The 16625-nt window shown below is 37.1% G+C and overlaps 1 protein-coding gene across 1 annotated transcript; it reads left to right on the top strand.

Moving 5' to 3' along the window:
* Positions 1-721: 721 nt before the first annotated feature.
* LOC148690500 (uncharacterized) lies at positions 722-1531 on the top strand. The gene is made up of 2 exons (XM_088684931.1): positions 722-1023; positions 1111-1531. The coding sequence occupies exons 1-2, from the start codon at positions 722-724 to the stop codon at positions 1529-1531; spliced, it is 723 nt and encodes a 240-aa protein (XP_088541057.1).
* Positions 1532-16625: the final 15094 nt, after the last annotated feature.

Raw genomic sequence — 16625 nt, 5'->3', positions numbered from 1 at the left:
GAGAGAGATGATTACTTGTGACCCAATGCAGTTTATGTAAGTATCAGATGTCAGGGGTCTTATGTGGCTACGCGCGTTAGTTGCCATTATTTTAATGTTTTGTTATTTTTTGTCTTCATTGTTAACTAAAGTTGTGTAAATGTCTAATTTTTTTCATTTTTATTAAATAAAGATCCTTGAGTGTTTTTTATTTGTTATGTGTGCCGGGGCCTATCGGCTCTCCTTATGAAGGTAGAATGTGAGGGTGTTTTGTAGGGTATCAAGGTGTGTCGCCAAGCTCCGAGTATTCATCATCTATTTTTTTGCAGATGATAGCTTTCTTTTCGCTAGGGTTATGTTACGTGAGTGCCAAAGTATCAAGCAGACTTTGTGTGTGTATGAAGTAGCATCAGGTCAAGCATTGAATTTTGATAAGAGTTATGTCTCTTTTAGCTCTAATCTCACGAATTATGACAAGCAACTACTTGCAGATTGTTTAGGTGTGAGGCAAGTTGACTTTCATGATAGGTATTTGGGTTTACCAATGCTAATCAGAAAGTCGATGAAGGAAACTTTTTCGTATACGAAAGATCAGTTTTGGAAGAAACTACAAAGTTGGTGTGGTGGTTTTTTGAGCTGCGCGAGCCGAGAGTTGTTAGTGAAAACAGTGGCACAAGCATTGCCTATGTATTCTATGCAATGCTTTCTTGTTCCCAAATCATTATGTGAAAAGTTAAATACTATGATTGCAAAATTCTGGTGGAGCGATGATCTGGGTAAGCGGAAAATCCATTGGCTCAATTGGCGCCAATTGTGTAAGCTTGAACATGAGGGTGGTCTGGGGTTCAGAGATCTCTATGCTTTCAACCTTACTTTGTTGGCAAAACAAGCTTGGCGCTTTATCCAGCAACTTGATTCTTTTACCTATTGTGTCTTCAAAGCCGGATATTTCCCAACCACTGACTTTCTTAATGCTCGAGTCAATGCCAATGGTTCATATGTTTGGAAGAGTATTGCGGTTGCGCGGCCAGTAATTCTTAAAGGGTACCATTAATAGGTGGGTGATGGGAAGAATATCAGAATTTGACAAGATAATTGGTTGTTGAAAGACTCATACTTTCGAATGTTGAGTTCACCGCCAGAGTACTGGGATAAAGAGGCCATGGTGGATAAGTTTTCTGTTGCAGGTCTGATACAGTGGCATATTGAGCTACTACAGGAACTATTCTTTCATGATGAAGTGGAGCAAATTTTAATTCTTCCTTTAAGCTTACAGATGGTTATGGATCGTCGAATTTGGCATTATGAACGCAATGGGAAGTTCTTTGAACGGAGTGCCTACCATGTGGTTCGGGCACTTGTCTCTTCTAAAGGGGAAGACGTATGTGTTTCTGCTTTTTTGCCTGACGATGAAAGGGACAAGCTGTGGAGGAAATTATGGAATGCATGTGGTTCGGGTAAGGTTAAGATTTGTGCCTGGCGTGCATGCATGGAAGCTCTTCCTACAAAATCAAATCTTGCAAAGAGGCGAGTGGCTGTGGATACTTGTTGAGGTCTGTGTGATTCTCACGGTGAATCCACTGAACAGGTTTTAAGGGATTGCAGCATGGTGAAGGCGGTTTGTTTTGCCGATTTGGGGTTCAGGCTTGAGAAATGAGGCAATCATCAGTTTCTTCATTGGTTATCCAGTATTGCTGTGCACTCTCCTTCCTCGGTTTTTGAACTATATTTGATGACTCTATGGATGTTGTGGAAGAATAAGAATAATGTTGTTTGGAACAAGGCTTGATTGTTGCCACAGGAACTGGTGGTCCGAACCGAGGGTTGGTTGCAAGAGTATCAGAAGTGGCATAAATATGGTGTGAAGAAGTCCACCCGTCCCCCATAGAAGTGGAGAAAACCTAATGTTGGTTGGGTTAAATGTAATTTTGATGGAGCATGGATCTAACAAGATTTGCAGGGAGGGTTTGGTGCTGTTATACAGCATCATAGGGGAGAATTCATAGTTGCAGCGACTAGTTCCATTGGAAGAACACGCTTATGCTGAGCTCTTTGCTGCTCGCCAGGTTGCTTTGTAGCCCAAGCTTCCTTTTGGCAAAAGCATAATTTTCGAAGGCGATTCTAGTTTGGTATTGGCTGCCATGAAGGGACAAGATGAAGACTACTCGCTATTGGGTCCTATCATTAATGATCTTCGTTATTTACTTCAGTCTTTTCCTCTGTTGCTGCTAAACCATGTGCAGTAGGGAAGTAACTCGGCAAAACACCGTCTTGCTTTAGTGGGTATTGGTAGTAATCAACAGCTTTTGTGGTTTGAAGATCCCCTTGACTTGCTTAGGGATATTTTGTTCGAAGATAGTTCATAATTTGTTTATGTATTGTTATTTGAGGATAGGTCCTTTTTGTCATGCGGGACACTCTTTTCCCTTCGACCGGGTTAAAAGCCCTGGCAAGATTTTATCGAGGCCTATTATGCACACTATCCTCAGTTTGTACATGTTCTGATTGGATTGCAATGAATATCATACTTCTCTTAAAAATATATATATATATATATATATATATATATATATATATATATTTGTTGAAATTCTTTTAATTAAAGTTTCCTTAAATTTTAAACCATTTCCAGTGTGCTACTATCGATAAGTTGTGTAGACATGACCTATAACTGTCCAAAAGATGCTCTTTGATGAGTCATAAACATGAACCAAAAGCTTGTGTATAATAATGTTTACATAGTGGTGATTACTTGGTCACGAATTAAAGGCAATCGCATGGTGTTTTATAGGATGGAAAACAACTCACTTTTCATTCTTGGTAGATCGAACAAGTAATTGATGACATCTACTTTTCTTTCGTTCCACTTAATATATATAAGCTGTTTCTATCCATACAATAACTAGCCCTGCGTCAAGTCGCGCATGTACGATATAATTTCTGCCATACAATAACCAACCGTCAGCTATTGATCTTATGAATACTTCTCTCCCTATCATTATTCCATTTTCTTTTTGTTTTCCTTTCATGAACCTGGTTTACTTCTGATGGCCATCAACTTTATTCTTGCTATGTGAAAAAAGCTTACCTAATTAATTTGGTTGAAGAGCAGACGAGGGGATATGCTACGTAGCTTTAGCCAATCAAAACTGATTAGGCTAGAAGGCAATATATGTTGATGTGCCTTTAGAACTGTGCAAAACATAGTCGATCGAACTTTTCTTTCATCTATTTGGCAGAAGGAGGGCACAACAAAGCAGAAACGACTTGAGAGGCCGATCGGAAAACATCTATATCTCTCTTGAACTTCTACACCTAGCTAGCTAGTCGGAATACAGACGCTATAATCTTCTCTTATTCTAATGTATTAGTTCCATAAAAATTAATTCTTTTTAAACTTAGAAATCTACTCATTGTACTCAAGTTCACCCTCTTTATTTCTTTGTTAATAAATTTTTGTTCATCTTTAAAAAAAAATTTAGTGCTAATACGTTATTCTTTTTTAACAAAAAGAATGATCATCAGGCCATGCAGACGTTGCACTCGAGCAGCCCTAGTGCCTGGCCTTAGCTGGTGTTGTAAATGTAGAAATATAGAGAATAATCCGAATGATGACTTTGAGGTACGACTTGAATCGTTTCCTTAAAGTGTTATTTGTCTCCACTCAAATGAGTTTGCTAAAGGGTTCTTGGCAAATCACTTCCAGAATACAACAAAGTATGGAATATTCGATTAGCAAAACCGAATTGTATTCCCTTAAAAATAACTAGAAAGAAATTGTATGAATGTGATGGAGAGAGAATAGAGAGCAAAGAAATTGTGTAGACAACAGATTTCTGAATGATTTCTCTTCTACTAATGTTACCAATACACATAGAGAGAATTGCATCTGTTCAAGTTAATCGAAAGTACATAACTTTTGAAGTCATATTGGTTCAAGAGGTCATGTATGTTTGAACATATACAAAGCATTATCCAAAAGGCATTTTAATGAGTATACCTGATGGAGAGACCAATTACCTAAAGGTAGACCCGGACACGACACGAAAATAACGGATTTCAGGTCAACACGATAACTAATCGAATCATTATCGGGTGACCCGTTAATAACAGGTATACACGCAGGTAACACGTAGGTAACCCGTTTTGACCTGTTAAGAAAAAAATTATTTTGATAATTTTAAAGTTTAATTACTAAAAGATTTATTATAAAATAAAATAGGCATATTAATATATACAATATTTTCTATATTAAATATATATAGTTTTGTATTATTATTCTATATAAGTTAAAAAAAAAAAAGTTTTAGTCATTATTTATTTTTATTATGAGAGTTCCTTATTATCATTTATCACTACTAGGATAAATTTTACTTAACATATTGTTTTCCAAAATTAAAATAAACAAGTATAGTAGACTTGACAATTTCTTATATGACCCGTTAACACGACATGTAAACGACACGAAAATAATGGGTTTTGGGTCAACACGATTACTAATCGGGTCATTATCGGGTCACATGATAATAACCCATTAATAACGGGTCCTTAACAGGTTTACACGAGAGTGACACGCGGGTAACCTATTTCAACACGATAAGAAAAAAGTTATTTTGATGATTTTAATTTTTTAAAATACTAAAAAAAACTTACTATAATATACAATAGATATAATGTGTAACATCCTACATCACCCAAGGGAGTGGATCCTGTAAGCCTTATATGTATATTCCCATCTCTACCTAGCACGAGGCTTTTTGGGAGCTCACTGGTTTCGGGTTCCATTGGAACTCCGAAGTTAAGCGAGTAGCGTGTGAGAGCAATCCTAGGATAGGTGACTCGCTAGGAAGTTCTCGTGTGAGTTCCCAGAAACAAAACCGTGAGGGCGTGGTCGGGGCTCAAAGCGGACAATATCGTGCTACGGTGGAGTCGAGCCCGGGTTGTGGTGAGGGCCCGGGCCGGGAAGTGACATAATGAATATGTATATATTGTTTATTAATTATTATTCTATATAAATTTAAAAATATAAGTTTTATTTATTTATTTATTTATTTTTATAGTATATTATAGGCAAGGATTGAGATTAAAATTGTGACATCCCACATCGCCCAGGGGAGTGATCCTTAAATGTATATTCCCATCCCTACCTAGCACGAGGCTTTTTGGGAACTCACGAGCAACTTCCCAGTGGGTCACCTATCATGGGATTGCTCAATCCTCCTTCTCGCTTAACTTCGGAGTTCCTACGGAACCTAAAGCCAGTGAGCTCCCAAAAGGCCTCGTGCTAGGTAGGGATGAGAATATACATTTAAGGATCACTCCCCTGGGCAATGTGGGATGTCACAATCCACCCCTTAGGGGCCCGACGTCCTCGTCGGCACACAACGGCCAGGGTTAGGCTCTGATACCCAATTGTCACATCCCAGCCCGGGGTGGACCACTTCCCAAGCCCGCTCCACCACTGTAGCACGATATTGTCCGCTTTGGGTCCCAGCCACGCCCTCACAATTTTGTTTTTGGGAACTCACGAGCAACTTCCCAGTGGGTCACCCATCATGAGATTGCTCAAGCCTCCTTCTCGCTTAACTTTAGAGTTCCTATGGAACCCAAAGCAGTGAGCTCCCAAAAGGCCTCGTGCTAGGTAGGGATGAGAATATACATTTAAGGATCACTCCCCTGGGCGATGTGGGATGTCACAAAAATCATAAAACACATTAAAAATAAAAATATCAAGTAATTTAAAAATACCAAACACATTAAAAAAATTATAATAATTAATTTACATCTATGAAATATATGACAAAATATACAAACACTTGTAGTCGCATCCTCTACGCTTTGAGGATGGGTATATGATCGTTTGAATTTTTAAAACCATACAAACTCTCATGAATAGTATTTTTAAGGGAGTTCAAAATACACAAAATTCATCATCATTAATGTATAAGTCCGAAAGATGTGAAAGCATAATAAACGTTTATAATTGCATCCTCAACACTTAGACAATGGTTACATGGTCATTTAGATTTTTAAAACCCTCCAAATCTCATGAACAATGTTTTTTATTTGGGTGCAAAATTAATAAAATTAATAATAATTATTGTAGAAGTGTGAAAAATGTAATCACTCGTAATGAAAGACTTTACAACTTTCATAAAGGGGTCAACTCCAAAATTTAGTATGTATATATTAATTTAGTATTATGTTTTACATTTTTTTGGATCAAATTATGTTTTTCATTTTCATTTTTATTGATTTAAAATATATTTTTCTTAACAGATAACGGGTCAGGTCATATTACTTGATAATACTAACGGGGTGATTTCGAGTCGGGTCATATTACCCGTTTACTTTAACGGGTATTACACGACACGACCTGTTAGGCTATTGGGTATGACACGAAAACGACACAAACACGAGAAACACGACACAAATGTCAGGGTATAGTATTTGTATAGGCAAGAACTATGAAGACATACATACAAGTATGAAAAATGTGAAAGAATATATAAACACTCGTGATTCATCATTATTCCTCCACGAGTAGATAATGGTTGCACTTACATTATCGTTTAGATTTTTTAAATCCTCCAAACCCTCATGAATAATGTTTTTTATTTGAGGGCAAAATTAATAAAATTAATAATAATTATTGTAGAAGTGTAAAAAATGTTAAAAAAAAAAATATACAATCACTCATAGTGACAAGCTTTACAACTTTCATGAAGATGTTAGCTTCGAAATCCAACACTATAATCCATAAACCTTAAATATATATTTAACCGTCGATTGTCATTTACGCTTTATTCTTCTTACTGAATTTCATTTTTAAAATTTTCTTTTTTGAAAACATGATCATCTGGCGGATGTAAGAAAATGAACGATTCAGATCTTTGATGTCACATTTTGATATTTATGGTTAATTGAAATATGAGTCTATGTCATATAGTCTGTAGAAACTTTATAAACATCAAGCAATATTTTCACTAACCGTAAAACTCTGAACATAATATCAACAATCCAAACCGTTCATCTTCTTGCATCCTCTAATAGATCATGTTTTCAAGAAAGAAAATTTGAAAAAACAAAATTTGATGAGAAAAACAAATCGTAAATGTAAATAACAATCAACGATTAAATTTTGATCTATGATTTATATGATTATAGTGGCGAATTTCAAAGTTAAGCTCTGCACGAAAGTTGTAAAGCTTGCCATTACGAGCGTTTATATATTTTTTTCTATATTTTTTACACTTCTACATTAATTAAAAAACTATTAAAGACTTTACTTAAATAACAGCCGTAAGATAAATGAGAATAAATACGTACCGTTAGATTTTATTTCACTTATATTATTAGAACTTTTTTGGACGAAAAAACCCATTTTCTATTCCATTATTTTCCAATTTTACCATTTGATCAAAACAAAAACCCTAATCCCTTTCTCTCTCCCCACTCCCATAACCCTCTCTGGCTCTTTCCCGATCCCGCCGTCTATTTTTCCGAGCCCTTCTCTCCCGCCGTATGTTCAGTTCTTCCGGTAGCCTCTCTCAGTCTCTCTTTTCTCCTCCCTCATGCAGTGGACGGAATCATCATTGTCATCTCTGGTTATCTCTACATCTCTGCATCTCTGCATCTCCATTCTCCAGATTCCACTCCAGATTCAATTTTGCCTCTTAATTTGGCTATTTACATGGATGAAAAATATGTAAGACTTTGGCTCCTATGATTTGGTGTTATCTGTAGTTTAATGTGCTGATCTTTGAGGGTTGTATCAATATGTTGACCTGAATATGTCTGATGGAATTTGAACCTCTGATCCTTAGTACTTGGGGGCCATCAATTGTGATATGCCATATCTAATTTGGCAGTCTCTGATGGGTAGGTAATTGCCTAATTGGAAAGACCATAGAAAAGGAGAAATGCAGTTTCAAGGAATTCATACTTATTTTTGGTTGTGCTATAGAATGAGTTTGAAATTATATAAATGTATACAATAATCTCGCAAATATACAAGTACATATATCAAGGTACTTATATTGTTCTTAGACTGTTAATGAAAGACTGGATAATAGTAAGATATGATATTACCTTATTACCAAACGAAGGGACTGACTGGAGGTAGATAAGACCTTAGCTTTGGCTCTTGAAGAACATTGCTATGAAAAGACGTTGAACACAAATGATCGCTTGGAGGCCCTATCAGCATTTGCTGAGAAGCGAAAGCCAAAGTATACTAGAGATTAAGATGATAAACTTGCTATAATTTGTCTGGATAAGTTTCTTGGTTGGGTAGAAATAAACTTGTCAGCAATGACAAATTGACAGGGCAGTAAAGGTCTTAATTATATTTGATCATAATTTACTATTTAATGAATAGCTGATTAAATATTTTGTTTGGTTGTCTGTGGATTGAATGTGTATCTTAGTGAATCTAATAATTGTACTCCTCAATGTCATTCCTTTTTACACTTTAACGATCAATGGTCTTCACTGAACAGAGGCTCGTTTCTTAGGAAAGTATCTGTACTAAGAAAAGCGTGTTCTTGATTTCACTCCATTTAGTTTGAGTGTATTTGGGATTTCATACTTGAAATTAATGTTGGTGATGAAATAGGATAAATTTATTTTAGTGTTTTGACAGAAAGATGCTGAACTTGTTTTTGTTTTGTATCATCTTTAGAACCAATACATGTTTGTGTTTTATATCATCTTTAGAACCCCACCTCAACACCCCAGATTAACTGTGACATCACTAATTAACCCTCAGATTTTCCTTTGATTATTGGATTGGATGACATCATACGACAACCCAAAGCATTCTTCAAAAGTTCCCTACATGACATCATAATAGAGATACAATCAAAGATCATTACGTTATATGAAAATCATAAATATTGATAAAGCACTTGTAACTATGACATCATGATACTCATGCTAGGAATTTACTTAACATGATTGTGAAAACAACCTTAACTACTTGTGAATATAAGTTGTAACGATTATGTGAAACTCCCTTATATTCTAGCACCAAATTCAAGCATGCAAATTAAGTAGGCCTCCCTAATCAACATACAAGAATAAGTTATCTATCAAACGGTTAAGTAAATTGCATTCACAATTTATGAAATCACAACTGGAATTAATCAATTCATATTATAAACATAATCATGGTTTCAAAGCCTCCCCTAACTAAAACGAGTTTAGCTTCTCATGTTCACAACAAAACAAAGAAAACTTGAATTAAACATTGAAAAGAAAAGATAGATTACACCTAAAAACGTTCCAACACTCCAACTTGAATGCAAAACGTTCAAGGCTTCTTCTTCTCCTCTTCTTCCTTGCAAAGCTGCGGCACAAGAGTTCTTGGGTGATTTTGGATGGATTTCTGGGTTATGAATGGATTTAGGTTGGTAAGGGGGTGCGGCAAAGGTTAGGGATGATGTATGGGTGTTTGGGTGAAGGTATGGAAGTATGGGAATGGTGGAAGAAAGGATGAAGGCTGCGGCAAAGGCTTAAGTGTTTTGTGAATGATGGCTGGTTGTATGAGTGAGTGATTAGGGTTCTCCAAGGGTGCGGCATTGGTTACTTATTTGAAGGAAAGAATCCTAACTTTTATTACATAGTTTAGGAAAGGATTATACCCCAAATCCACAAGGAAAATGAGACATAAAGTCGGAAATCAAAGGGAAAAAGGGAAGGAAACTTGCGGCCAAATAGAGTAGGAAAGGGAATGTGATTTAAGGCTGAAATTAGGCAAGGATTTAGGATAGAATAGGTATGTAAGGTGCGGCTTTGAATAGGATGAAAGAGGAATGTGATCTTGTGACACAAAATAGGAAATATGCATTCCCCTTGCACGGCAAGGAAATGGAGGTTTATGGAATGCATGGCAAGGGACATAAGGATGCAAGGAAGACTTAATTTGTGTCCTAAAATACATAAGAGTCCTTCAATGTTGTTGGAACATAGGGCTTTTAGGATTAGGAAAGGTCAACCCAAAATAAGAAACCTTGGCTTAACTTTCCTACTTCAAGTAGAAAACCTTCTTTGACTAGGAATCCTTCTTTGTTTAGGAATCCTTATTTGATTAGGAATCCTAACATCTTTTGGTCTTCAATTTCGTACATTCCTTTTGCTCCAAGCATATGCTATCCATTCCAAGTCCAATTTTGCTCCAAAAGGCTCCAAAATGCATCTTCTTGCTACCTTAGCCATATGAACCTATAAACACACGAAAATAGCTTAAAATACTAAAATAACTATGAACTAACAACATAAATGTAAGAAAACAAGCTAACTAAGTCGCCTAAATATGCTCCTATCAAATTCCCACACACTTAGTTTTTGCTAGTCCTCGAGCAAAACAAAACAAACAAAACAAAAGGAACAAAACAAACTGTAGACCTTCCAACATTTACCTCAGGGATTTCCAATGAACATGACACATTAAAGAACACCATTCCCACGGTTTTTGGCTCTTTTTACACTTGAGCAAACACTTAACCATAGTTACCACTAACTAGTTCACATTTAATCAATTAAAACAATGTTTTGAATGTAGTAACATGCCTTAGAGAATTCCCTCAACTCCTCACTAGAATGCTCTTTATTTTCACACAGATTTTCTAACTACACACCCTACACTAGGTATATGTGAGAAGATTGATGTAAACATGTAGACTAACACTCACATATGTTTTAACAAAGAAAGCATTTTCTGGAATTAGGACAATGACATGTATATGATCTCATGAATGGAATGCTACTACTTAGAACGAGAACTAGTGATTCCATATGCTCATACCAAATTCAAACTCCACATATTGAGCACATAACATCAAGATAGAAGTTGAGGGTTGTAACGGGGCTAAGGTTATTGGCTAACAAAGAAGGGTAAAGGATAAACAAATGTTCTTAAAACAATAGGAAGCAAAGTAATGAAATTGACACTTAAACTCACTTTTGATGGCAGAAATTAACTTTCAAACACAAGGGAAGATTCATGCAACACTTAGGGTCAAATTCAAACTTTTGGACCCTTTCTTCAACAACCAACACTTATGAGATCATTCTCACTTATTTTTCAACTCTTTTTCTTTCTTTTTACCACTTTTCTCTTTTCTTTTTATTTTTCCACGAAATTTTTTCTTTCTTCTTTCTTTGTTGTGCCCTATTACCTTCCCCCACACTTGTTTTCTGCAAAATGTTGATCAAAAGGAATCCATTCTAAGTCATGATTCACTATCCTTTAAGAACAAGGGTATGGAAAGTCCAAATCTAGGCTAGGTGAAGATAATGTGGCTAACAAAGACAATAGGCTTGATAAGGCTCAAAAGGGGTAATCCTACAATACATATGCAAAAGGGTTAGGCTCTTTGGCTTTGGTTTAACTAAAAACTTCATCTTATTGTATGTTATGCAATCAATATCATGCTTTGAATGAAATGGGCATGAGTTCTAGTATTTGGAACTATAATGATAAAATGCATTCTAAGTAGCAACCAAGCAAAGAATGATGAGATCATGCAACGACTTTAGAAACAAGAAATCACAGATTTATACTCTCCAAAGAACGTTTTAGGCTCAAGTCTCTCAGGGATGTAGCTTTAGTTTGAGTTCCTTCCTTCAAGCATGTTACAAAACTTATTTTCTCTTTGTGATTACATGTGAATTCGTAAATTATAACTATAACCAAGCATAAACCAAAGAGTAAATCAAACTTCCATCCATGTTTATAACTTTCTTCAATAGTCATGCAATTAAAAACTAAATCCTCATCATTGGGCTGGAAGGTACCCTAAGACACAAACAAACACACAAAAACAACTTAAAAACAACTCTTTTTGGGTTTTCAAAACTGTTTTGCAAATTTTTTTGTAAAATTTTTGTATTTTCTGATCCAAACACATAAAAACATTTCAAAACACACTAAAAACAGAGAAACAACATTAGAAGTGATAGGTGATAAAATCCCACAAAAATCATGCAAAACAACTTGTTTACCCCCCCCCCCCCCCCCCGCGCCCACACTTAAATCAAACATTGTCCTCAATGTTTCAAACAAAGACTCACATTCAAACAAACAATATAAACTAACTAGCATGACGAAATAAAAACAATAAAGAGAGAAAGAGTTAGGAACGCAAATCTAATTGTTTTGGAATGAATGGTTGGATTGCCTAAACCCTCTCTAATTGAATGCATGGGTTGCCTCCCAAGAAGCGCTTGCTTTAATGTCTTGCAACCGGACGAACTCTCTTCTTAGGCTCAAGTAGAACCCACGGCATTGAGGTTTACCTCCTCCACAATCTGCCCTTCAACACTTTCATAATATGGCTTCAAACGATGCCCATTCACCTTGAATTCTTGGCCATTCCTCAAGCTTTGGATTTGAACTGCACCATATGGAAAAACATTAGTAATAACAAAGGGGCCAATCCATTTAGAACGTAACTTACTAGGAAACAAACGAAGGCGAGAATTAAAAAGTAAAACTTTTTGCCCTATGGAGAATGTTTTGCTACGAATCATCTTGTCATGGAAAACCTTGGTCTTCTCCTTGTAAATGCAAGCATTCTCATAAGCTTCATGCCGAATCTCTTCAAGTTCAAATTGAAGCTTCTTATGAATTCCAGTCGCATCTATGTCCATGTTGAATGCTTTGATGGCCCAATATGCCTTGTGTTCTAGCTCCATGGGGAGATGACATGGTTTATCATAGACTAGCCGAAATGGTGACGTCCCAATGGACGTTTTGTAGGCTGTATGATAAGCCCACAATGCATCCTCCAAACGCAAGCTCCAATCTTTTCTTGTTGGCCCAACGGTCTTCTCCAAAATTTGCTTGATTTCTCTATTGGACACCTCGGCTTGGCCATTAGTTTGAGGATGATAAGGTGTTCATACCTTATGTGTGACTTGATATTTCTTGAGCAACGCCTCGATGGTGCGATTACAAAAATAAGACCCTCCATCACTAATAAGCACTCTTGGCATTCCAAATTTAGCAAAGATGTTAGTTTTGATAAAATCTGCAACCACTCTAGAATCATTAGTACGAGTGGCCTTTGCTTCCACCCATTTTGAGACATAATCAACCACAAGCAAAATATAAGTGAAACCATATAAAGAAGGGAAATGGCCCATGAAATCAATGCCCCAAACATAAAAAATTTCAACATTAAATATGGGTGTTTGCGGCATTTGGTCCCTTACACCTATATTGCCCATTCGTTGACAATGATCACAAGTTAAACAAAACGTTCTAGCATCTTTAAAGATTCTAGGCCAATAAAAACCACATTCTAACACCTTAAGGGCAGTGTGTTGTGTGCCAAAATGTCTTCCACATGCATAAGTGTGACAAAAAGTTAAAATTGAATTAAACTCACAATCATGCACACATCAACGAAGAATCTGATACACACAATATTTCCACAAATATGGGTCATCCCACACATAAAACCGTGCCTCTTTCTTAAGTTTATCATGTTGGTGCTTGGTTATGGTGTTGGGAACACATTTTGACACCAAAAAGTTGACCAAATCAGCATACCAAGGTTCACTTACCTTAATGGACAACAATTGCTCATCAGGGAATGTCTCTTGGATGGGTAAGGACTCCTTATTACACAGCAAACGACTCAAATGGTTGGCCACCATGTTTTCACTCCCTTTCTTGTCTCTAATTTCAATGTCAAACTCTTGGAGGAGAAGTATCCAACGAATTAGCCTTAGTTTGGCCTCCTTTTTGGTGAATAAGTACTTCAAGGCTGCATGGTCAGAATATACAACAACTTTAGTGCCAAGTAAATATGAACGAAACTTATCTAAAGCAAACATAACGGCAAGAAGTTTTTTTTTTTCAGTAGTAGAGTAGTTTAATTGAGCATCATTCAAGGTCCAGGATGCATAATAGATGACATGTGGTTGCTTGTTCTTCATTTGGCCCAAAACAGCCCCTATTGCATAATCGGATGCATCACACATGAGCTCAAAAGGCATGCTCCAATCTGGTGAGACTATGTTTGGTGACGTGGTAAGCATCTCCTTGAGGTGCTTGAATGCTTTCTCACACTCCTCGTTGAACTCAAAGGCCACTTCTTTTTGTAGGAGACGGCAAAGGGGTTGTGCAAACTTGGAAAAATCCTTGATAAATCGCCTATAGAATCCTGCATGTCCAAGAAAAGAATGAACCTCTCTCACCGAAGTCAGAGAGGGTAAGTAACGTACAAGATCTATTTTTGACTTATCAACTTCAATTCCTTTTTCAAAGATGATATGACCCAGAACTATGCCTTGTTTTACCATAAAATGACATTTTTCCCAATTTAAAATAAGGTTAGTTTCCATGCATTTTTTCAAGATTAAAGTGAGATTATGCAAACAATCATCAAATGAGTCACCAAACACACTAAAATCATCCATGAATACCTCAATAATTTTTTCAACATAATCAAAAAATATACTTACCATGCATCTTTGGAAAGTGGCTGGTGCATTGCATAAACCAAATGGCATACAACGATAAGCAAAAGTACCAAATGGACAAGTAAAAGTGGTCTTTTCTTGATCATCCGGAGCTATGACAATTTGATTATAACCCGAATAACCATCAAGAAAACAATAAAAAGAATTACCGGCTAACCTTTCAAGCATTTGATCAATGAATGACAAAGGGAAGTGATCTTTCCTTGTGGCGGCATTTAGCTTCCTATAATCAATGCAAACTCTCCAACCGGTTTGGATGCGTGTGGGCACAAGTTCATTCTCTTCATTCTTCACCACTGTGACTCCGGACTTCTTAGGAACTACTTGGATCGGTGAAACCCAACAACTATCCGAGATAGGATAGATGACGCCACAATTAAGGAGTTTGATGATTTCCTTCTTCACGACTTCCATCATTGGAGGGTTGAGTCAGCGTTGTGCTTCCCTTGAGGGTTTAGCTCATTCTTCCATAAGTATTCGGTGCATGCATGTGGTAGGGCTTATGCCCTAGATATCGGCCAAAGTCCACCCAATGGCCGTTTTGTGCTCCTTTAGAACCCTCACCAACTTGTCCTCTTCTTGTGCCGTGAGTGAGGAGGCCACTATGACGGGCAATGTCTCTTGTTCACCCAAGAAAACATACTTCAAGTGGTTTGGTAATGGTTTAAGCTCAAGGGTATGTGGCTGCACTATAGAAGGAAGCAACTTCTTAGTTGAAATTGGAATTGACATTGGGATTGAAGACTTACCATTGAGCCGTGGCAATGACTCTAGGGCAGTCACCACCTCAATTACTTCATCATCAAAAGGCACGGCATGGAAGTTCATGTTTGTGTCGTGGGGTGCCATGGGTGCTGCCATGTGATTCGTCAATTTTATTCCACTTGTAAGGACCATTTCAAGTGCATCCTCATGCAATTGATCAAGATGTTCCTGCGCCAATGAATCAAAGATATCAATAAAGAAACATGAATGATCATCATTAGGAAATCTCATGGTTTCAAAAATATTAAAATCAATCATTTCCCCATCAAATTCCATCGTTAAAGTTCCTTTAAACACATCGATCTTAATGCGGGCCGTCTTTATGAATGGCCTCCCAAGAAGGAGCGGCAAGGATGTGGAATGGGTGGTTTCTTCCATCTCAAGAACGTAGAAATCCGCCGAGAAGATCAAGTTATTCACCTGCACTAAAACATCTTCCAAAACTCCATTTGGATAGGCATTAGATCTATTGGCCATTGAATAATCACACCATCATTTTTTAATTGACCAAGGTTCATGAATGCATAAATAGAGTATGGCATGACGTTAATTGAAGCTCTTAAGTCTAACATAGCATGTTCAAACTTAGTTTGGCCAATAATGCAAGGGATTGTAAAGCTACCTGGATCTTTGCACTTTGGAGGTAACTTTCTTTGTAAAACAGCGGAAACGTTTTCAATTACCCTAACCACCTCTTTATTCGAAGCCTTTTTCCTTGTGGTGCAAGTTTCCTTCAAGAATTTGGCATATTTGGGCACTTGCTTGATGGCATCTAGGAGCGGAATATTGACTTGTACTTTCCTAAATGTCTCAAGAATGTCTTTTTCATTCTCCGGTTTCTTTGCTTGCAAAAATCTATGAGGAAAAGGAACATTGGGTGGAATGAGGTTAGAATTAATCGAATTTGAACCCCACTTACCTATATTTGCTGAATTAGATGACTTGGGGTCCCTAAGTGGCTGTGGTAAGGGTGTTTCTACCCTTGCCGTGGCTTTGCTTGGCTCTTTCTCTTCCAATTGCAGCTTCTCAATCAATATGGGTGATCTCTCCACTTGAAATTTGGGTGATCTCTCCAACCCGGATTGTATGTGTTGGAATATGGGTCATTCCTTGGTTGATTTTGGCTTGGAAATCCAATGTCATTTGCACTCTCCCATCCCCCATTCTCAATCAATTGAGAGCACTTCTCCGAAGGGTGTCCTTGGATAGAACATACGCCACATACAATTGGTCCTTCTATCTTCATTCCTTCGGCCATCTGAGACACAATAGAAGTAAGATTGGCTAGTTAAGATTGAATGTCGGATTGGGAACTTACCTCATGTACTTGCTGCCGTAGGGGGTCTCTTTGCCCAATTCCTTCGTATTGTTGTGCATTTAAAACACGG

Source organism: Pyrus communis, chromosome 15, assembly GCF_041283825.1.
Source record: "Pyrus communis isolate YQ-2024b chromosome 15, ASM4128382v1, whole genome shotgun sequence".
NCBI lineage: Eukaryota > Viridiplantae > Streptophyta > Magnoliopsida > Rosales > Rosaceae > Pyrus > Pyrus communis.
Note: the sequence above shows the minus strand (reverse complement) of the source record. Positions and strands in the feature narration are given on the sequence as shown.